The sequence below is a fragment of the Geotrypetes seraphini genome, chromosome 3 (genome assembly GCF_902459505.1).
Source record: "Geotrypetes seraphini chromosome 3, aGeoSer1.1, whole genome shotgun sequence".
Classification (NCBI taxonomy): Eukaryota; Metazoa; Chordata; class Amphibia; order Gymnophiona; family Dermophiidae; genus Geotrypetes; species Geotrypetes seraphini.
In genome coordinates this window covers 136,418,921-136,440,831 of record NC_047086.1, presented here as the reverse complement: position 1 = coordinate 136,440,831, position 21,911 = coordinate 136,418,921, and the positions used below count along the sequence as shown (strand labels likewise).

The following is a 21,911-nucleotide window of genomic DNA, read 5'->3' as shown; positions in this document are numbered from 1 at the left end:
GTCCAGAGGAGAGCGACGAAAATGATATGAAGTTTGCACCAAAAGAGGAGAGACTGGAAGCCCTGAATATGTATACCTTAGTGGAAAGGAGGAACAGGGGAGAAATGATTCAGATGTTCAAATACTTGAAAGGTATTAACGTAGAACAAAATATTTTCCAGAGAAAGGAAAATGGTAAAACCAGAGGGCATAATTTGAGGTTGAGGGGTGGTAGACTCAAGAGCAATGTAAGGAAATTCTTCTTTATGGAGAGGGTGTTGGATGCCTGGAATGCGCCCCCGAGAGAGGTGGTGGAGGTGAAAACGGTGACGGAGTTCAAAAAAGCGTGGAATGAACACAGAGGATCTAGAATCAGAAAATAATAGTAAATATTGAAGAACTAAGGCCAGTACTGGGCAGACTTGCATGGTCTGTGCATGTTTATGGCCATTTGGTGGAAGATGGGCTGGGGAGGGCTTCAATGGCTGGGAGGGTTTAGTTGCACTGGAGTGACCTTTACTGAGACTTCAGTAGTTGGAACCTAAGAACAGTACCGGGCAGAGCTTTGGATTGTTGCTCAGAAATAGCTAAGAAAAAGAAGAAAAAACCCAACAAATTTTTAGATTGAATCAGGTTGGGCAGACAGACTAGATGGACCATTCGGGTCTTTATCTGCCGTCATCTACTATGTTACTATGATAGAAAATAAGGGAAAGGATGAAATCCAAAGTTGATGCGATGAAAGAGAAAGAGGAACTGAGGAGGAATTACATGTGGGGAGATAGGAAGCTTCAGAAAGGCGAAGATAAAATAGAAAGACACTTAAGGGGATGTAGATGACTTTAAAGGCAACAGGAGGTATCTAACGTAGGTACAGAGAGACACAGGGATCTGGGAAAGACAGAGAGAGAAATGAGAAGGAACATGCATGAAGGGCCTTTAGAAGAAGCATGGGTAAGAAAACTGAGAAGGAGGAAAAGCACCAGTGAAGATGACAAGAGAGTGGAAAGAAATAGAAATATGTCACACCTTTTATATACCCTCTTTATAAAAACCTGGATCTGTCCATATGTTTCATGTATGAAATGTAGTATGAATATATTTGTATATACAGCTAGACTAATAAACAGGACAACTGTGATTGTATTCTTACCTGAGTGGGCAAAATAAGAAATGGTTTTAAAACAGGAGTGGGCTTTTTTTGTTTTTATTATTTTTTATAATGCAAGCACTTGACCACCACATGGAAGACATGGGTTTGGGAATAATGCACTCAGATCATAGAGGAAAAATAATTGCCTACATTAGGGATAACTCCTACTAAGACACTAAAGCACTTTCCAGAAGGGAATCAAAATTTCTCAGTATAACTGTAAATACGGGGTATAAAACGGACTAGCATACACCAGATGCTGAAGACGCCAATTAACTTTCACTACAATGCTTTAACATATTATTTAATGCTTGCAACTACTAGAACTGCTAGACCAAAATAAAGTGCCTGCTCCCTTAGGTGTCCTTAAAGATTTTATATATAGTCTGGGAGACTTTTAGCTCAACAGGTTATGCTAATGACAACCCTGCAAATTGGGAGGGGGGTACGACGACGAAGGAACCCGGCTTAGAAAGCATAGACAGTGGCGTACCAAGGGGGGGCGGGGGGGGCGGTCCACCCCGGGTGCCAAGCCCTGAGGGGGTGCTCCCGCTCCGGTCCAGTTCCCCCCCCCCTGCGCCGGGTGTCGCGTCTGGAAACAGCCTGCAGCAAGATCGCGATGCCAGAGATCTTTGCCTGCTTCGACTGTTTCCTCCGCCACGGTCCTGCCCCCTCCTCTGACGTCAGAGGAGGGGCGGGACCGCGGCGGAGGAAACAGCCTAAGCAAGCAAAGATCGCTGGCATCGCGCGATCTTGTTGCAGGCTGTTTCCCCAGGGCAGTAGCGTACCAAGGGGGGCGGGGGGAGGTCCGTCCCGGGTGCCGCCTTGGGGGGGGTGCACAGCTGGCCCGGTCCCTATCGCGCTCCTACCCTCCCAGCGAAAGCAGCAACGGCGCCATTACCGAAAAAGGTAATGGCGCCAGGCCTTGGAGCACCAAGGCAGACCGCTTCTCCCCCCTCCCAGCCAAAACCCCGCTGACCATCCTATCTCTCCCCCCCCAAGTGAACCTTTCCAACCCTCCCAGCGAAAGCAGCAAACCTCCCTCCAGTAGCGTCGGCTTTATCCTCCCTCTGCTGCATCACTGATGACGTCATCAGTAACGCGGCAGAGGGAGGAGAAAGCCGCGAAGGAGGTTTGCTGCTCTTGCTGGGAAGGTCGGAAAGGTTCACGGGGGGGAGATAGGAGGGTCAGCGGGGGTTCGGCTGGGAGGGGGGAGAAGCGGACTGCCTCGGTGCTCCATTACCTTCTTCGGGCAGCAGCAGCGTTTACAATTCGCTGCTGTTGCCGGCTTCAGGCCTTGTTCTCTGCCGGGTCCTGCCTACTTCCTGTTTTCATGAAGACAGGACCCGACAGAGAGGAAGGCCTGAAGCGGGCAACAGCAGTGAATTGTGAATGCTGCTGCTGCCCGATGAAGTTCAGGACATCGGGGAAGGAGTAGGGAGAAATCGGCTGCTGGCTTGGGGGTGAGGGTAGGGAAAGAATCGGGGAAGTGGAGAAATTGGCACGATGGCTTTGTGCGGGCTAGGGGGAGAGAGAAAGAAAGGAAAAAATAAAGAGGGGGGGTCAGGGGGAGAGAGAAAGAAGAAGAAATAAAGAGGGGTCAGGGGGAGAGAGAAAGAAAGGCAGAAAGAAAGAGGGGGACCAAGGGGAGAGAAAGAAAGGCAGAAATAAAGAGGGGGACAAGGGGGAGAGAAAGAAAGGCAGAAAGAAAGAGGAGGGCCAGGGGGAGAGAGAAAGAAAGGCAGAAAGAAAGAGGGGACCAAGGGGAGAGAAAGAAAGGCAGAAATAAAGAGGGGGGTCAAGGGGGAGAGAAAGAAAGGCAGAAAGAAAGAGGAGGGCCAGGGGGAGAGAGAAATAAAGAGGGAGGCCAGGGGAAGAGAGAAAGAAAGGCAGAAATAAAGAGGGGGGCCAGGGGGGAGAGAGAAAGAAAGGCAGAAATAAAGAGGGGGGCCAGGAGGAGAGAGAAAGAAAGGCAGAAATAAAGAGGGGAGCCAGGGGGAGAGAGAAAGAAGGACCAGAAGAAGGACCAGAGACTCATGAAATCACCAGACAAAAAAGTAGGAAAAATGATTTTATTTTCAACTTAGTGATCAAAATGTGTCCGTTTTGAAAATTTATATCTGCTGTCTATATTTTGCACTATGTCCCCCTTTTACTAAACTGCAATAGATTTTTTAGCGCAGGGAGCCTATGAGCGTCGAGAGCAGCGTGGGGCATTCAGCGCAGCTCCCTACGCTAAAAACCGCTATCGCAGTTTAGTAAAAAGGGAGGGGGAATATTTGTCTATTTTTGTATAGTTGTTACTGAGGTGACATTGCATAAAGTCATCTGTCTTGACCTCTTTGAAAACCCGCGGAATATAAATGATAATTAACATTTTCTCTGCGTACAGCGTGCTTTGTGTTTTTAAAATTTTATTGTTGGTAGATCATTTTGACTTGGCCACAAAGGTAAGGGGGAGGGAGGGAGGGGAGCTGCTGAAAGACATCTAGTAATCCTTGCAGGCTTGACTGCAGGGAATTATTTTTGTAAAATCATGTTTTGTTATGTGACTGGCATTATCTAGACTTTAATTTCTATGAATGAATAGAATGAAAATGATATAAAATTACTTGCTTGTTTTTATGTGCGTGCGCTGAAGGAAAGTGGAGAGAGAGTGGGCTGAGGATGCTGAAGGGAAATGGGGAAGAGAGTGGGGAGAAGACGCTGATTTATAAATTGACAATTGTACAGAATATTGTTTCTTTTTATACTTTAATATAAACAATTCAAGGCTTGTGTGGATGGAATCAGGTGGTTTGCGGGGATGGGGACCGAGCTTACGGGGATTAGTCCAATAAAATGGTATTTTTTTATTTCTCATTATTTGTTTTATTTTTATTTGTTAATTTATAAAGTGGTGATTGTTATGTATCAGTTTTTTCAAATTTACATCTACTGTCTTTATATTTTGCACTGTATTAGAGGACATGTGTTACTGTTTTTTGTGGTGTTGCATTGTATCCAGGTTCTGGTTTCTTGGCAGATCAGTTTAACTTTTGTCTACATATTTCTATTTTTAGTTTGTGATTATTCCATTTTGGGCGAGGGTGTATCTCTGTTCTGTGTGTATGAAAAAGACATAGTTTTCAGTTGGCATTGACTACAGGACCAATTGACTGTGCGGGATCTGGCTTGTTTAGTTTTACAATGTATGTGTTGGTGTTCTAGTGCTCACTGCAGTGTTTAAGATGCAGCCTTTTCCTAGGTACACTCTTGTGGTGCGATATGTAGATTGGTACTAAAAATCATATTTTTCATATAGATGGAGGGGGTGTCAAAAAATGATGGGCCCCGGGTGCCACATACCCTAGGTACGCCACTGAGCATAGATGTATATATATATATATATATATATATATATATATATATATATATATATATATATATATATATATATATATATAATTATTTTTCAAAAAGAAGAAAGCGGAAAGCACTATGATGTGTTGTGAAATAAGAAAGTTCTATGCGCCTCAAAGCACCTTATGGCACCAGTGACAGCGCCAAACGGAGATTGTCCCCTACCGGGACCCGTACTACCCCTAGCGGTGACAGCGTGAGATCTCAAGCCAAAGCGCGACTGACACTTAAACGGCTGCCGGACACTCACCGTCTTGGCCGCCTCTGCCCAGGTCCTGCCTTTCTTCCTCCGCTGTCTGTCCCTCATGTCGGAGCCTGCGGGCGGTAAACTGACGCGGCGGCGGAGGGCGCGGCGGACCCCGTGCCCTCCCTCTCCTTACTTCCCACTTTATTCGCTCAGTGACAGCGCCGGGAGCAGCGCGAGAGATCTCCTCTGACGCTTGTTCTACAGATCAGTGCGGAGCAGGGCAGCGTCCCTAGCTGGCGCCCTCGCAGTTGTAGCCGTTCTCCCTGCAGCAGCACCTCCTGCCATATTGGCCTCTTACTGTACAAGGCAAAAGCCAGGGTCATGTGACGCGATCCCGCGCTGACGTCACCTACTGTACCAGCCGCGCGCCGGTTGTCAACAGGCGGGGGAGGGGCGAAGAACCCAGCTCCCCTAGAGGCGGTGACGTCACCGGCCGTCGCATTTACATCGTGTCCAAGAATAAGGTGGCATCTTATTTTGTGTTGTTATTTTAACAATTTTTTGTTTCGCAGGTGTACTCACGCAGCAACCTTATGGCCTATCTTGTGAAACTGAACGGCCTGATAGGAGACAGCCAAGACCGGCAGCTACATGAGTACGACGGGCGGGGAGCGTTCAAGGCGTTTAATTTCCTGTTGGAGACGTGGAGAGAGAGAATAGGATTGCAGCCAGATCACCTAATACCCACTTTTGTAATTAAAGCATGTTGTCCATGTACCTTGTGGTAGGATCACGGTGTCCAGCAGCAGCCTAATGCGTCTAGATTACTGTAGTAGGAAATAAATATCAAGGCAAAAGTCGGGACGTTTTTACCTTGCTAAATAAAAGAACACCCTGAGCAACTCGCCTTTTCGGTGTGCTGTAGAAAACGGTTCGAAAAGCAGCTAAAACCGCAAACATTTCAAAGTCGGCAATTGATATGACATCTGTAGATTCTGTTGCAGCCTTTCTAGAAAAATGCATGTTTTATTAAGAGTTTTTTGTTGTTGTTGAGCGGGCTTTGTTTTAACAGGATTTGGTTTCTGTTGAGCCATTCATGAGTATCCAGAATATTTTTTATGCTGGTTTTTAATCCTCCTAATTCACGTGGAGAGACATAATCAAAAGATAGGTCTAAGTCTGATTCGGACGTATTGCACTAGACACCCAAAATGGGCAGCTGTAGTCTAAAATTATATACAGTATATATAATATATTCAGTATATATATAATTTTTTTTTTTTTTTATAGAATCATCTATCTGTCCAGACTATTGTTCGTCCAGACCACCAGGTCGTCTATCTTTATACCACATTCTCGACCAAAATTTCATCCAAGTCCCAAACGCCCAGAACAAGACATGTGAGAGGTACCTTACCAGGGCACTGCTGTGAACTTCACAAAAAGGGTGCCACATAAACATCTCACCACAACTCCCTTATAGGTTAAGGTGAGCCCCGCCAAAAAACACACTATACCCACCTGTCTACAACCCCAGTAGCCCTTATGACTGCAGTTGCCACCTATATGGCAGTACAGTAGGGTTTTGGTGGGTACACATGTTCCACCCCCTTGTACTGGTTAGAGTGGCTTATGGGCCTGGATCTTCCTCTCTATGGTTCACTAGCCCACCCGCCAGGCTATTTAAGAGACTAGGTTTTCCTATACTAGGTTCTGATGTTTTAGAGACAGGTATGTACATTTTTATTCTGATCTTTGTGGGGAGAGGGTAAGGGGGTCAATGAACACTGGGGGAATGTATGAGGTTTTTTACTTTGTCTCTGCACTGGTTATCTGGTCACTTTGGATACTTTTTGGACACTTATACTGTACCTGTTTTTACATCGTCTAACTCACAACGTATAAGTTTCATCCAGGAAGTCTAGTAAAGCATTCGATTATCCCTGCAGGACAACTAAGTCTAAATCGGCCCACATCCTGCCCCAACCACTCCTCCAAATACGCCCCTTTCAGCTCTGGGCGCAAAACGGCATTCAGAGGCCTAAAAAGTCCCTGGATATGTCCAAAAATAGGTTTGTTTATTGGCACTTGGACGACCGACCTGTCTTTTAGTTTCTCCAAGTGCTAACTTGGGTGGGTTTTTAGACTTGTTTAAGTTTGAGCCCCTTAGCTGTCAGTGCACCGACAGTTTAGTTGAACCCTGACTTATGCTACTACTAAAGCAGTGGTCTCAAACTCACGGCCCTCGGTATGTTTATTGTAATCACAAAAGTAAAATAAAACAGTTTATTGATCATATGTCTCTTTAGCTATAAATTACAATATTATTATTAAGGCTTAGCCAAAAGGAAAGATTTATAAACTATAAAGAGTTTTACCTCATGCAAAATTGTTATTTCTTTAATAAGACATTAACTATTTTTTCTGAAGGCCCCCAAGTACCTACAAATCCAAAATGTGGACCTGCAAAGGGTTTGAGTTTGAGACCACAGATCTAAAGCATCCCCTCCCCTGGCCAGGTCAGGGAGCAGAAGACCCTTATTTTTCTGCCAGCAGGCTGTTTGTGTTGAACTGTGTGTTCAATATTTCTTTTAACATATACAGTAAGCACTTTCTGTAGCAGGTTCTGCTATTGTGCCTTAAACAATGAATCCTCCAGCTCCCCCTGTGTATTGTGGGATGTTTTCTAGTGGTTGCTGACACTCTAGCACTGGTCTGGTAGCCTCTGTGTTATTCTCAACTGCTCTTTTTCTGTCTGAACAGTAGCTAGATTTCTGTGTTTCAGTAACTGCATGGCTTGCAGAGAGCACTGTCTCATATAAGAATCTTTTCACCTTTAGTATTGTTAATTTCTAATAAAAATACAGCATTATTCTCAGCAAGCAGCTGAATTACCCTTCCCAGTTTCCTGAGGTAAGGAATTACATTGACAGAGGGTGGACCTTGCCAAGAGCTACAATTCTGTGCAAGCAACAAACTGGGGAAGATTCTCAAAACTTTAGCATGATCACTAAACTGGTTCCAGCAGGCCTGCCTCTTCAAAATGGTGGATGCACTGGGGAAGGGCCTAAGGCTCTGATTGGCCAGGTTGCGTAAGGCCTTTCCCATAAGAGGGGGGAGGAGTTGCTTGACAGCAGCAGGAGAGAATGGACATCCCTCCTGCCAATCTTTGACTTTGGGATCTTTTTTGTTTGGGGGTTTATTCTGTGCATGTGCCGATCATTATCACCAGCAATCGGCACATGCAAATTTAGTGACCTTCCTCGAACCTCATTTGCATGCGCCATTTTTAAGAATGACTTCCCTTTTTTAAATTGTTACAGAAGTGGCCGCTATAGCGGCCCATTGGATTTTACCACAAACATTTGAGAATCTTCCCCTGTGAGTTTTTCTCTTGTTTTAAGTCCATATTAAAAAAAGACTTGCTTAATAATAATAATAACTTTATTCTTCTATACCACCACAGTCGAATGACTTCTTAGGCATTTCACATCAAAGAAGGCTGGACAATCAGTGAATTACAGAATGCAAGAAGTGCGGGTACAACTTATTACATAAGAAATAGATAAAAAGAAAATATGAATCTTAAGTATGTGGTATAGATCTCATGTATGCAACCTAAGGAATAAAGCTGATCAATCTGTGAAATTTAGAATAGAGCTGGACAATGAGGCGAATTGCAGAATGAAGCGAATTAAGGTGGATTACAGGATAAAGCGAATTACAGAATAAAACTGGACAGTCGACAAATTACAGGATACAAGTAGTGAGGGTACAACTTATTAACAAGAAATAGTTAAAAGGGAAATATGAATCTTAAGTACCGTATTTGCCGGCGTATAAGACGACTGGGCGTATAAGACGACCCCCCCAACTTTTACAGTTAAAATATAGAGTTTGTTATATACTCGCCGTATAAGACTACCCCTTCTTCCGCACACCTTCTGCACAACAAATAAAACTTAAAAGAACATCAGAATTTATTTCAACAATTTTAATTAATTCACTAAAGCTGAATAGAACAATAAACCCATGGGAGCTGCCATGCTATTTGTTTTCTAAACTGTTAACCAAACTGAAACTGTCAATGATAGAAGGAAGATAACACATAGAGGGAGAGAGCAAGTGCCGGGCAAGTCCCTAGCAAGTTTGCTGGCATGACAGTTTCCCTTTAAAAGCCTTCAAAAGCCTCCTGTTCGCCCCCGCAACTTCCTTAAGGGCATCTTTATCCCTCTCTCATTTCTCTGCTGATCCCATTTCCAGCATCAATCTCTCTCTACTTTCTCATTCCTGTCTCTCCCCTTTCCCTCCTCTAATCTCCCTGCCAGCTGTTTCCTTCCTTTTTACCTTCTCCCTTCCCTCCTCCCCCCTATCCAACAGTAGCTCTCTTCCCAACTCTTTCCCTCTTCCCCTCCCAGCAGCATCTCTCTTTCTACCTCTCTCCAGGTGCAGTAGCAGCTCTCCCTTTATCCATCAGCTTCCCAGCCTCCAACAGTGGCTTCCTCTCCTTCCAGCAGCTCTCAGTACTTGCCTGCAGCAGTGATTTCCTTAGGCAGCCTTGGGTCCGTTGCCGCCTTTGAGGAAAGGGGAAGTTGACAAAGTGAATCACTGCCCTGGTAAGTACAGAGCTGCTAGGAGAGGAGACAGCCACTGTTGAAGGCTCCCCATGATCTTACTCCTGCTGTGCCCTGCACATTCGCGACCCCTCCCCCCCCCCAAGCCGGCAAAAAACAGCTTTGCACCGCAGGCCCAGCCGCCCAAGACGAGTCGGAGGCCCCTACCCGCCGCATCCTGCACGTGGGCAGACTCAGCACAAACGCTGCTGATGACCCCAATCGACACGCTGACCTCCCCGCGCACGCTGACCATCTTCTCTCTGCCTGCACTTTCCCCGCGGCCCTCTTCGGCGACTCAGCAGGGGCAGCGATCAAGACAGGCTGCAAACGTCGGGACCTTCCCTCTCTGAGTCCCGCCTATTTTGTTTCAACTTCCTGTTTCCGCATAGGCGAGACTCACAGAGGGAATGACCGCCTGTCTTGATCGCCCGAGGCTGGGAGGAACAGAAGATTTCTGCAAACACCATCGGGGCAGAAAATTTAACGGGTCCATCTCGCCGGTCCTGTGTGGACCGGCAGGAATTTTCTGCGGACCGCCATCGGTCCGCGGACCGGCGGTTGAAGAGCTGTGATGTAAACAGTACCCGGCGTATAAGACGACCCCCGACTTTGGGGAGGATTTTAAGGTACTGAAAAGTCGTCTTATACGCCGGCAAATACGGTATGTAATTTAGGTCTCATGAATGCAACCCAAGGAGTAACGCTGGACAATCAGCAAATTGCAAAATGCAGAAAGTGAGGGAACAACATATTACACAGAATTTGACAGAGGGAAAATATAACTTTGTAGGTAGTGAGGCTACTGTTTAGGAGATGAATTCCTCAAACAGTATGGTTTTAATTGCTCTCCGGAAGGCGCCGTAGGTCAGCCTGACTGCTTTAATGTAATTACCCAGCCAGGACTGCTGTTTACTTGCTTGGAACATGAAGGACCTGTCCAAAAAGGATTTGTATTTGCAGCCTGTGATCTTTGGGTATGTAAATATGTTACGGTTTCTGGTTGACCATGTGGGGTTATGTAGTATGAAATGTGGTAGTAGGTAAGAAGGCGCTAGTCCCCAGACCTGCTTGAAACAAATACAGGCAAGCTTGCGCCTCCATTGGCAACCAGTGCAACATTCTGTAGTAAGGGCTAATGTGGTCATTTTTCCTCAATCTGAAGATCAAGCGAACCACGGTGTTTTGCACTATTCTTAATTTTTGTACTGTTTTCTTTGGGATACCTAGATAAACTATGTTGCAGTACTCCAGAATTGATAGGATCAGAGACTGCACCAGTAATCTAAAGGATGTATTGTCAAAGTATTTTTGATGGTCCTTAGTTTCTACAGTGTACAAAAGCATTTCTTCACCACTAAAGAACTGAGAGTCCATCTGGTAATGTTCTGAGACCAGTGCAGAAAGCATTTAACTAATACGGTAATATCCCCGGCGAGACTCATAATACTTATCCCTTGCCTTTGCTGGCCTGGGAAGTGGAAGGTCTGTACCATTAATTAAATCCAGGTTTTTCTATGTGGCAGCATACATCACTGTCACTAGCCTAAGAAATGTATTTTTGTTGTCAAAAGCAGTGTACTTTGAGCAGGTAGTATAAGCTCGAGGAATTACTTAAGGTTCTGGCTCTGAGGTGAGGCCCTTTAAGCAATAAATTAGCCAAGCCAGGTCCCAAGCTTAAAGCAAAATTTTATTCAGCATAAGAAAACAATTTATGACTTATCCTTGCAGGCTTTACAGTAGCATATTCTCCATTCAATATAAACTGTATGTATGCAAATTGGAGCCCTCCCTATTCCTGATCTGAACCTCCTTGTTATCCCAGGACAAGCAGGCAGCTTATTCTCACGTGGATGTGGGTGACGTCATCCAAGGAGCCTGGATGTAGACAGCTTCGCAAGCAGACTTGTAGAACTTTAGAAAGTTCGTGACTGCCTCACCATGCATGCGCGAGTGCCTTCCCACCCAGTTCAGGGCGTGTCTCTCCTCAGTTCTCAGTTTTCCACAGAGCCAAGAAGTTTTATTTCAATGCTCTGTGCTAGACTCAGTTCTACTTTGTGCCTTCTCTCACTGCGGCTCGTGTTTTATTTCTTTTCAGGGTCGCTGTGTATTTCTTGCACGTTTTATATTTTTTAAAAAAGACTTACTTTATTTTTCTTTCAGTCACAGCGGGGCCTGCCTCACGGCCTCAGCTGGCAGGTTTCGACTTAGCTGCAGCTATCTTTCCGTTTATGTCCCGGCCAGTCACAGGCTTCAAGAAGTGTAGCCATTACCAGCACGCGATCTCCCTCACTGACCCACATCGGTGGTGTATTCAGTGTTTGGGACCTGACCATCGTCCGGAGTCATGTGTCTACTGCGCTGCCCTTCAACCTTGTGCCCGCAAACATCGTCAAGTTCAGCTGGAAAAACTCTTTGGAGCTATGGATCCACTTGCCCCGGTCTCGACCTTGAATCCGGTCAAGTTTACAGGGGTTCCGCCTCTGCCTCGACCTCGGCTTCAACTTTAATCAAGCCATCCTCGTTCGGCGGGTCCTCGTCCTCGAGTAAATCTACTAAGTCTTCTCCTGACGAAACGCTTGCTCACTGCCTCCCTCAGGTCTGGTACCAGCAGTAGTTATCAAGCTACCCAAGAAGCATGTCTCCAAGTAGAAGAGTCATTATTCCTCCTCTTCCTCGGAGACTATAGCCACACCAAATGTACCAGATCCTCAAGTCTCAGTGTCACATTTGGAGGCTATGATCCAGACCATCTTGGATCGTCAGTTTGGTTATATGCTTGCCAAACATGCTCCTACCTCGACTCTGCTTCCTGCAGTCCAGCCTGAGCACTTAGCAGCATCACAAGGAGACGAGTCCTTGGCTGTACCTTGAGATGGTCCTCCTCACTCTATACAAGGAGTCGAGGCCTTGGGAGTGCCTTGAGAGGACTCTTCACACTCTATGCAAGGAGTCGAGTCCTTGTCAGTGCCTCGAGATACCTCAACACCAGGCGTTCAATCCCTTTTGGTATCTCGATCTCCAGCCTCCAGCCCTCCCTCCTCATATAAGGCATCACCCTTCCTGAGGCATAGGGCAAAGACTCCTCAACTTTCTTCTCAGCGAGACCTGCCTGCTTCGAGGTATGGTTCTCCACATCAGTTGAGGCATTCATTGAGGCATAGATCTTCTTCTCGAGACAAGACTCGTTTCTCCAGGCCTCGAGACTCTTCGAGGCCTCCAACTCCGAAGTCAAGAATACCACCTCCAGACACTGCTGCTACTTCCCCTCAAGGGATTCTATCCATTCTTTCAGGTATCAGTACTACAGAGAAGCTTCACCTTCATTCTCTGCCTTGAGAGGCACCTTGAGGTCACCTTCTTCTCCTCAAGGTAAACCTTCTTTGGAGCAGATATCTTTTTCTTCTTTCCTACGTCAAATGAGTAAGGAACTCAATATTACTTTGGATTCTGATTCCAAATACTCCCAGGAGTATTTAAAAGAAATGAATATGTCTCGTCCTCCTGCGGAGTCTCTCAAATTACCCATTAATAGACTTCTTTCTCAAACCTTTAAGAGAAACCTTGAGATACCTTATTCCATTCCTGCAGTCCCAGGAAAGCTGGAGTCTCGTTACAGGATGGTCCACTGCAAGGGCTACGAGAAATCTCAGTTATCCCATCAGTCCCTTCTTGTGGAGTCTTCTCTGAAAAAGACCAATCCTGCCAAAGTTTATGCCACTGTCCCTCCTGGAAGAGAGGGCAGGACCATGGATAAGTTTGGTCGCCAGTTGTATCAAAATTCTCTCATGGCAACTAGAGTTTTGAGTTACAATTTTGTTTTCATTTCTTATTTCAAGCATTTGGTTGACATACTGCCTGAATATTTAAAATATATTCCTCAACATCGTCTTGCAGGGTTTTGATGCATTTGAGCTTTATTCGAGGGTTGCTGCCTTTTCAGTAGTAATGCGTAGGCTTGTTTGGCTCCGTACTATAGACATGAACCCTAATCTTCAAGATCGTCTTGCCAACATTCCTTGTCAAGGCAATGAATTGTTTGATGACTCCATCGAGGCAGCTACTAAACAATTGAACATGAAAAATCGTTTGCTTCCATCACTCGTCCTAAGCCTAAGACTTCTACTTCTAAAGGCTTCAGACCTCTTCCAACTTATCAGAGGCGTTTTCCACAGAGAGCAGCTTCTTATACAAGAGCGCATACTAAGAGACAACCACAACAGCAGCAGAGGCAACAGAAACCTTAGACTCCTGCTGCACCTAAGGCCTCTCAGCCTTTTTGACCATCTAATACAGAGCATATCCTCCATCATTCTAACTCTGTCCTCTCCCCTTCCCATTGGAGGTCGTCTCCATCATTTTTACCACCGCTGGCAGATCATTACATCAGATCTCTGGGTGCTGTCCATTATCAGGGAAGGATACTCTCTTCATTTCATCTAGGTTCCTCCAGATCTGCCTTCAAAAGAGTATCCTTCCAATCCATCCCAGACCACCCTTCTTCAGGAAGCTCAAGCTCTGCTTCGTCTCTGTGCCATCAAGGAGGTTCTATTGGAACAGCAGAGCAGAGGGTTTTACTTCCATTACTTCCTCGTTCTGAAGAAGACGGGCGATCTATGCCCTATTTTGGACCTCAGAGCCCTCAACAAATTTCTTGTCAGAGATAAATTTTGGATGCTGTCTCTGGCATCTCTATACCCCCTTCTATATCAGAATGATTGGTTATGTTCTCTAGATCTCGAAGAAGCTTACACTCACATTCCCATTCATCCAGCCTCTCGACAATTCCTCAGATTTCCTGTGGGGAATCTGCATTTTCAGTACAGAGTGCTACCTTTCAGCCTGGCTTCATCTCCAAGAGTGTTCACTAAGTGCCTAGTTGTAATGGCAGCAGTTCTGCAGAACCATGGCCTCCAAGTGTTCCCGTACCTGGACAACTGGCTCATCAAGGATTCAACATCTCAAGGGGTTATTGTAATGACCCAACGGACTAAGTGATTCCTACAAAGCTTGGGATTCAAAATCAACTTTCCCAAATCCCAGCTACAGCCCTCTCAAAGTTTGCAGTTCATCAGAGCTGTTCTAGACACTGTCTGACTCAAAGCATTCCTTCCTCAACAACGTCAAGATGCTCTCATTCATCTCTGCCACAAAGTGTCTTCCTTGACTACAATTTCAGCAAGACACATGATGGTTCTCCTGGGTCACATGGCTTCTACAGTTCACGTGACTCTTTTTTCCAGACTTCACCTAGGAATTCCTCAGTGGACCATGTCATCTCAGTGGGTGCAAGCTTGCGACCCACTATATCAACACATCAGAGTAACTCCTTCATTGAGACAGTCTCTCCACTGGTGGATGCTTTCTTCCAGAAGTTTACTGTTTCAAACATCCCCTCATCAGAAGGTCCTCACAACAGATTCTTCAACCTACGCTTGGGGGGGCTCATCTCAATGGTCTCCGTACTCAAGGCCATTGGTCTAGCACGGATCGCCAGTGTCACATCAATCTGTTGAAACTCAGAGCGATTTTCAATGCTCTCAAAGCATTTCAGCATCTTCACGACCAGGTAGTCCCCATTCGGACGGACAACCAAGTCGCCATTTACTATGTCAAAAAGCAGGGAGGAACAGGAAGCTCTACAGGTGTGGGATTGGGCAATCCTTCACAACACTTTCCTCAATGCTGTCTACATTCAAGGAGAGAAAAACTCTCTGGTGGACAAATTGAGTCGTCTTCTATAACCTCACGAATGAACACTCAATTCCTCACCTCTTCATCACATTTTTTCTCAGTGGGTGACTCCTCAGATAGATCTCTTCATGTCTCCCCACAACAATAGGCTGCCTCAATTCTGCTCCAGGATATACTCTCCTTACCGACAGGAGGCAGATGCTTTTCTACTGGAATGGCCGAATCAGTTTCTCTATGCGTTCCCTCCATTCCCTCTCATTCTCTAGACAGTTGTCAAACTCAAACAGGAACATGCCACCATGATTCTGATAGCTCCTCGGTGGTCCAGGCAACCTTGGTACTCCCTTCTACTTCAGCTCAGCAGCAGGGAGCCACTGCTTCTACCAGTTTTCCCCTCTCTGCTTACACAGAGTCAGGGGTCTCTACTTCATCCCAACCTGCGCTTGGTACCTCTCAACTTAACTGCCACTCTACAGTTCTCTCAGTTTGTACAGGACGTTTTAGATGCTTCTAGGAAGCCTACCACTAGACAATGCTACAATCAGAAATGAACATGGTGGCATGTGCTTTTTTCTGTTTGGTGCAACATTCATCACAAGGAGCCTCAATCTACCTCCTTGTCATCAGTATTGGATTACCTGTTCCGTTTGTCTCAATCAGGCCTCAAATCCACATCCATTCGAGTCCATCTCAGTGCAATTGCTGCTTTCCATCAGCCTATCAAACGGAAACCCCTCTCTGCTCATCCTGTGGTTTCCAGATTTATGAAAGGTCTTTTCAATATCAAACCACCTCTCAAACCGCCTCCAGTGGTTTGGGATCTCAAAGTTGTTCTTGCTCAATTGATGAAGCCTATGGATTCGGCTCATCTTAAATATCTCACTTGGAAAGTGGTTTTTCTCATTGCTTTCACGTCCACTCGCAGGGTCAGCGAGCTCCAAGCTTTAGTTACAGACCCACCTTTCACAGTATTCCATCATGACAAGGTCCTCTGTACTCATCCTAAATTCTTACCTAAACTGGTTTCAGAATTTAATCTCAATCAATCCATTGTCCTTCCAGTGTTTTTTCCAAAGCCTCATTCTCATCCTGGATAATCAGCTCTTCATACTCTGGACTGTAAGCGTGCTTTGGCTTTCTACTTGCAAAACACTCAACCACATAAATCTGCACCTCAACCTTTTGTTTCCTTCAATCCAAACAAGTTGGGACATCCGATTTCCAAGCACACCATCTCCAACTGGTTAGCTGCTTGCATCTCTTTCTACTATGCTCAGGCTGGACTGCATCTACAGAGTTGAGTCACAGCCCACAAAGTCAGAGCCATGGTGGCAACAGTGGTTTTCCTCAGATCTACTCCTATTGAGGAAATCTGCAAAGCTACCACTTGGTCCTCTGTTCATACTTCCACTTATTATTATTGTCTGGATACTTTTTCCAGACAGGATGGCCATTTCGGCCAGACAGTTACAAAATGTATTCTCCTAAGTTGCCAACTCTCTCACCATCCCATTTTGGTTAGCTTGGAGGTCACCCACATGTGAGAATATGATGCCTGCTTGTCCTGGGATAAAGCACAGTTACTTACCGTAACAGCTGTTATCCAGGGACAGCAGGCAGATATTCTCACAACCCACCCACCTCCCCTGGTTGGCTTCTCTGCTAGCTATCTGAACTAAGGAGAGATGCATCCTGCTCTGGGAGGGAAGGCACTCGCGCATGTGCGGTGCGGCAGTCGCAAACTTTCTAAAGTTCTACAAGCAAGTCTACTTGCGAAGCTGTCCGCATCCAGGCTCCGTGGATGACATCACCCACATCCACATGTGAGAATATCTGCCTGCTATCCCTGAATAACACCTGTTACGGTAAGTAACTGTGCTTTTTTCTTTCTAGACCTGGACTTTTAACTTTCTTCTCTGGACTCTGCTAAGTCAAGTTTCCCAGATCTGCTCCTGTTAAGGTATGTTGTGCTGTTGTCCATTAAGGAGCATTAGGTTTTTCTCCTATATTGCTCTTTTACACACCTGCCCCATCTGCTCAGCCATTGAGTGCCTGCCAGTGTTGCAAATTGGACTACTTTTGAAAACCAGCTGCAGGAAATTTGTAGCAGTTGCAGATTTTTGGAATATTTTCTTGCAGTGTGTGCAACATTTGGGGTAATATTCACTATTCAACAAATGAGCATCCCAAGCCTCTGCTTGATGTTCTGGCTGCCTCTCTAGGCATTCCAAGCCTCCTTTTGATGCTCCAACAGCCCTTTTTGTGTTCCAAGCCTTATATTTGTATATGTTGTGTGTTATGTTTTCTGTGTTCTATCCTATCTTTTATGGCATTCCTTTTATATTTAAAATTTTACTGATGTAAACCGCTAAGAACTATATTAAGATTTGGCGGTATATCATATTTTAATAAACATAAACATACTTTGATATCAGCTTCTACTTTCTATGTTTTTTAGAGCTTTGTGATGATTGTTCTGTCTTCCTAATATGACGACACCTGCAAGCCACCTTACAGGGGGAGTTTGGAGGCTTCTATAGAACAAGTTGTCAGGATCAACTGCCTTTTCTACACAAATTTAAATGGTTCCAGTGAGGAGCTGGCTCCAAATATCTCAAGGAAAATGAATGCCAGATATTCTTGGAATACAGATTTGCTTTCTGACCAAATTATTATCAATTTTGGCAATGCTGAGAGCTTTCTGACAGTTAAAAATCAGCATAAACTAAATTGCTGTGTTTAGATGATACAGAATGACAGTTGAGATGGAAGAGTTTTCATTGGCTGTCCAGGCCAGCTCACTTACATTTCAGCAAATTATTATATACTGTAAGATGATTAATATACAGACTGAAACACCTCATTTTTTGTGTTTTCGATATTTATTAAGTACATTTATGTAACAAACCTTTTCTAGTCATTAGCAAGTGTTATGAGTTGTATAATATTAAAATTTGAACATGGGAATCTAGTAATGGGTAAGAACTGTAGTATTAGTCCAAAGAAGAAGGGCCAGATTTGTTTTCTTTTGGAGGAAACAACCTTAATGTAGAAGGAAATTGCTTGGAAACGGAACATCTTACCACAGTTTGTGAATGTCTGTCAAAAAAAGTTGGCAAGAGGTGAAACTTTGTCACCAAGAAGAATATTTGCCTGTTGTCACAAGTCCTTGTCCATTGCCAGGGATGACTGAATCTTGGTCAACATATGTCTGTAGAACAGGAAAGCAAGTTTGCAGTGCTTGCAGCAGGAGTGGAGAGAATATGCAATGGCAGCAAGTGTGAGAACTGCTTGATGTCAACTTTTTAGAGCAGGTTTGAAGACATATCATCCCTTGAGAAAGTTGTTGCTCACAGAAACCATTAAGAAGAATAGATTATCCTGGGTCAATAAATATTCATCCTGGACTGTAGAAGACTGGGCCAAGGTAATTTTATGAAAATAAATTTTAAAATCTTTCACAGCTTTAGAACAACTTCATTTTGAATTAATACTTAATTAAAAAACTTATTATTCATTTCAGCTGTTCAAGTCATAACAAGGCTGCCCTGTGAACTTCTAAAAGCTAAGTTACTCAACATTTCATATTCTGCTCTTTTCACTGGTTTTCAGCATTATATCTGCTTAATTTCTCTTCTCCTCCCTGTTTCTTACTAAAAAAAAAAATATATAAAAAAAGCACAAAAAAATAAATCCTTCTCTTTCCTCTGTTAAATCTTATTTCCTCTTCCTGCATTTTTGTTTAAAATACTGTGTTTTAGGTGGTATAGAGCCTATATTTCTGGTGCCTGTGGCTCAGGGTGACTAAAGTAGGGAAAATCCTGTTATAAATCCTGTGTTTTAGGGTAGCACTGATAGAACCTGCATTTTTGTTTAAAATACTGTGTTTTAGGTGGTATAGAGCCTATATTTCTGGTCACTTCACAACCAATCAAGATGACCTTTATTCTATGCAATCACTGTGGTGCTTTAATTCCAAGACATACTTGGAGGCTTAAGGCTTGCCCCATCTGTCTTCAACTTGCCAGTATTAAGGAGGAGCTCTGCAAACTTAAACAGGAATTGAATACAATTAAAGCAGCTTCCATCACTCCACAAAATCATACCAACTTACCACCTCTACCTCAAAGAATAAAACAGCCCAGGAATAAATGGGTCACAGTAGGCTCAGGAAGACTGTGACATATAACACAGAAACATCCACCTTCACTAATATTACCTCTACAGAATTCCTTCGCTCCACTAGTGCACTGCGATACTCAGGAAAACAGAAGGGAGGTGGGACTGGAACCAATGAAAGAAACTCAAGAGAACAAGAGCACCCTAAGTACAAATAAAAAAGCCAAAAACAGAAAACTATTACTGTTGGGAGATTCCATCATAAGAGGCATTAACCTTGGAACACAGGGCGAGGAGTCCAAAATAGTGAAATGTCTTCCAGGATCCTCAGCTACCAGGAGTTCCAGGCAAATACTGACTATAATTAAGGAAGAAACTAAGGATTTTAACACTGATGTTGTTATCCATCTGGGAACAAATGACCTGGCCAACAACTCCACACTTGCAGCACAGAAAGCTTTTCGGGAGCTTGGTGAGGGCGTGAAACCTTTTGTAAAGACTTTAGCTTTTTCTGAAATACTGCCTGCATATGGAAAAGGAGAGCAAAGAATGAAAAACACAGAGGACTTTAATAGATGGCTCAGAGCCTGGTGTCATCAAGAAGGCTTCAGGTACATAGGAGGATGGGGAAATACATGGAAGGACAAGAAGCTATATTGCACTGATGGGCTACATATTACTACAGCAGGAAAAAGAAACCTTGCAGAGAAATTTAGACAATATTTTTCTAGGCATTTAAACTAGAAGGTGGGGGTGGTGTATGTAGAGACCACCCCCGGCAAAAGAAAAGATGTGATAGTAGTAAAGGCTGCAACAAAAGCAATATCAGCAACTCATTTCTTAGTATTGCAACGGAAAGTGAAACGACACAAAAATCCATACGAAAAAGGAGATTATCGCTGAAAAATAGCTGGAAAGCGATGACCACAAATGCTCGCAGTCTAAGCAACAAAGTTCATGATCTGCAAGCCCTGATATTAGAGGCAGATCTAGATATTGTTGCTATCACAGAGACATGGTTCAGTGAATCACATGGATGGGATGCAAACATACCGGGATATAATCTTTTTAGGAAGGACAGAGATGGTCATAAAGGAGGAGGAGTAGCTCTCTATGTAAAGATCAATATCCAAGCGACCGAAATGCAAGGGACCTGGGGAGAGGAAGAAGCGATATGGATTGCTCTGAAAAGAGAAGATGGAACTTCTATCTACGTGGGTGTAGTCTACAGACCTCCGACTCAATCGCAGCAAATTGATAAGGATCTGATTGTGGATATCCAAAAGTTTGGAAGGAAAGAGGAGGTTCTGCTGTTGGGAGATTTCAACCTGCCGGATGTGGACTGGAATGTTCCGTCTGCAGAATCGGAAAGAAGTAGGGAGATTGTGGATGCCTTTCAAGAGGCTCTGCTCAGACAAATGGTGACGGAACCCACAAGGGAAAAAGCGATTTTGGATCTGGTCCTCACAAATGGAGAAAGTATCTCTAATGTTCGAGTGGGTGCTCACCTGGGTAGTAGCGATCATCAAACGGTTTGGTTTGATATAACGGCTAAAGTGGAGAGCGGCCGCACGATACTTAAAGTCCTAGATTTCAAACGTACGGACTTTAATGCAATGGGAAAGTACCCGAAGAAAGAGCTGTTAGGATGGGAGGACATAAGAGAAGTGGAAAGACAGTGGTCTAAGCTGAAAGGAGCGATAAAAATGGCTACGGACCTTTATGTGAAGAAAATCAATAAAAACAAGAGAAAAAGGAAGCCGATATGGTTCTCCAACCTAGTGGCTGAGAAAATAAAGGCGAAAGAGTTGGCGTTCATGAAATATAAAAAAAACCCAAGAAGAGGAGAGCAGAAAGGACTACAGGGTGAAACTGAAAGAAGCCAAGAGAGAGATACGTTTGGCGAAGGCACAGGCGGAAGAACAAATGGCTAAAAATGTAAAAAAGGGAGATAAAAATTTTTTCAGATATATTAGTGAAAGGAGGAAGATAAAAAATGGAATTGCTAGGCTGAAAGATGCTGGGAACAAATATGTGGAGAGTGATGAGGAGAAAGCAAATGTGCTAAACAAATACTTCTGTTCTGTGTTCACAGAAGAAAATCCTGAAGAAGGACCGAGATTGTCTGGCAAAGTTACACGAGAAAATGGAGTAGATTCTGCGCCGTTCACGGAGGAGGGTGTTTATGAGCAACTTGAAAAACTGAAGGTGGACAAAGCGATGGGACCAGACGGGATCCATCCCAGGATACTAAGGGAGCTCAGAGAGGTTCTTGCGAGTCCTATTAAAGACTTGTTCAACAAATCTCTGGAGACGGGAGTGATTCCTGGGGATTGGAGGAGAGCGGATGTGGTCCCTATTCATAAAAGTGGTCACAGGGATGAAGCAGGAAACTACAGGCCGGTGAGCCTCACTTCAGTTGTTGGAAAAATAATGGAAGTGTTGCTGAAAGAAAGGATAGTGTATTTCCTTGAATCTAATGGGTTACAGGATCCGAGGCAACATGGCTTTACAAAAGGTAAATCGTGCCAAACGAACCTGATTGAATTTTTTGATTGGGTGACCAGAGAGCTGGATCGAGGACATATGCTAGATGTAATTTACTTGGATTTCAGCAAAGCCTTTGATACAGTTCCTCATAAGAGGCTGTTGAACAAACTTGAAGGGCTGAAGTTAGGACCCAAAGTGGTGAACTGGGTCAGAAACTGGCTGTCGGACAGACACCAGAGGGTGGTGGTTAATGGAAGTCGCTCGAAGGAAGGAA

General features: G+C 44.4%; 1 protein-coding gene and 1 long non-coding RNA gene across 8 annotated transcripts in view; one reads left to right on the top strand and one right to left on the bottom strand.

The window, feature by feature from the left end:
• ASXL2 (ASXL transcriptional regulator 2) overlaps positions 1-4,908 on the bottom strand; it is a 212,289-nt gene extending 207,381 nt beyond the window's left edge. For 4 of the 6 annotated variants that reach the window (XM_033936463.1, XM_033936465.1, XM_033936467.1 and 1 more), the window contains exon 1: positions 4,785-4,837. Coding sequence is in view for 1 of the 6 variants with exons in the window: in XM_033936461.1 (XP_033792352.1) it covers positions 4,785-4,841 (57 nt within the window). In the remaining 5 variants the exon portion in view is untranslated. Of the gene's footprint in view, positions 1-4,784 lie in introns of all 6 variants that reach the window. The other 2 variants (XM_033936461.1, XM_033936464.1) reach the window with 2 other exon arrangements.
• A 172-nt stretch (positions 4,909-5,080) lies between these two features.
• Positions 5,081-18,570, top strand: LOC117356784. 2 transcript variants are annotated; one of them, XR_004538709.1, is made up of 5 exons: positions 5,081-5,245; positions 6,012-6,129; positions 8,188-8,261; positions 16,922-16,988; positions 17,487-18,570. It is a non-coding gene; the product is annotated as an uncharacterized LOC117356784 (long non-coding RNA). The 2 variants fall into 2 exon arrangements; XR_004538710.1 differs by lacking the exon at positions 5,081-5,245 and adding an exon at positions 5,259-5,473.
• Positions 18,571-21,911: the final 3,341 nt, after the last annotated feature.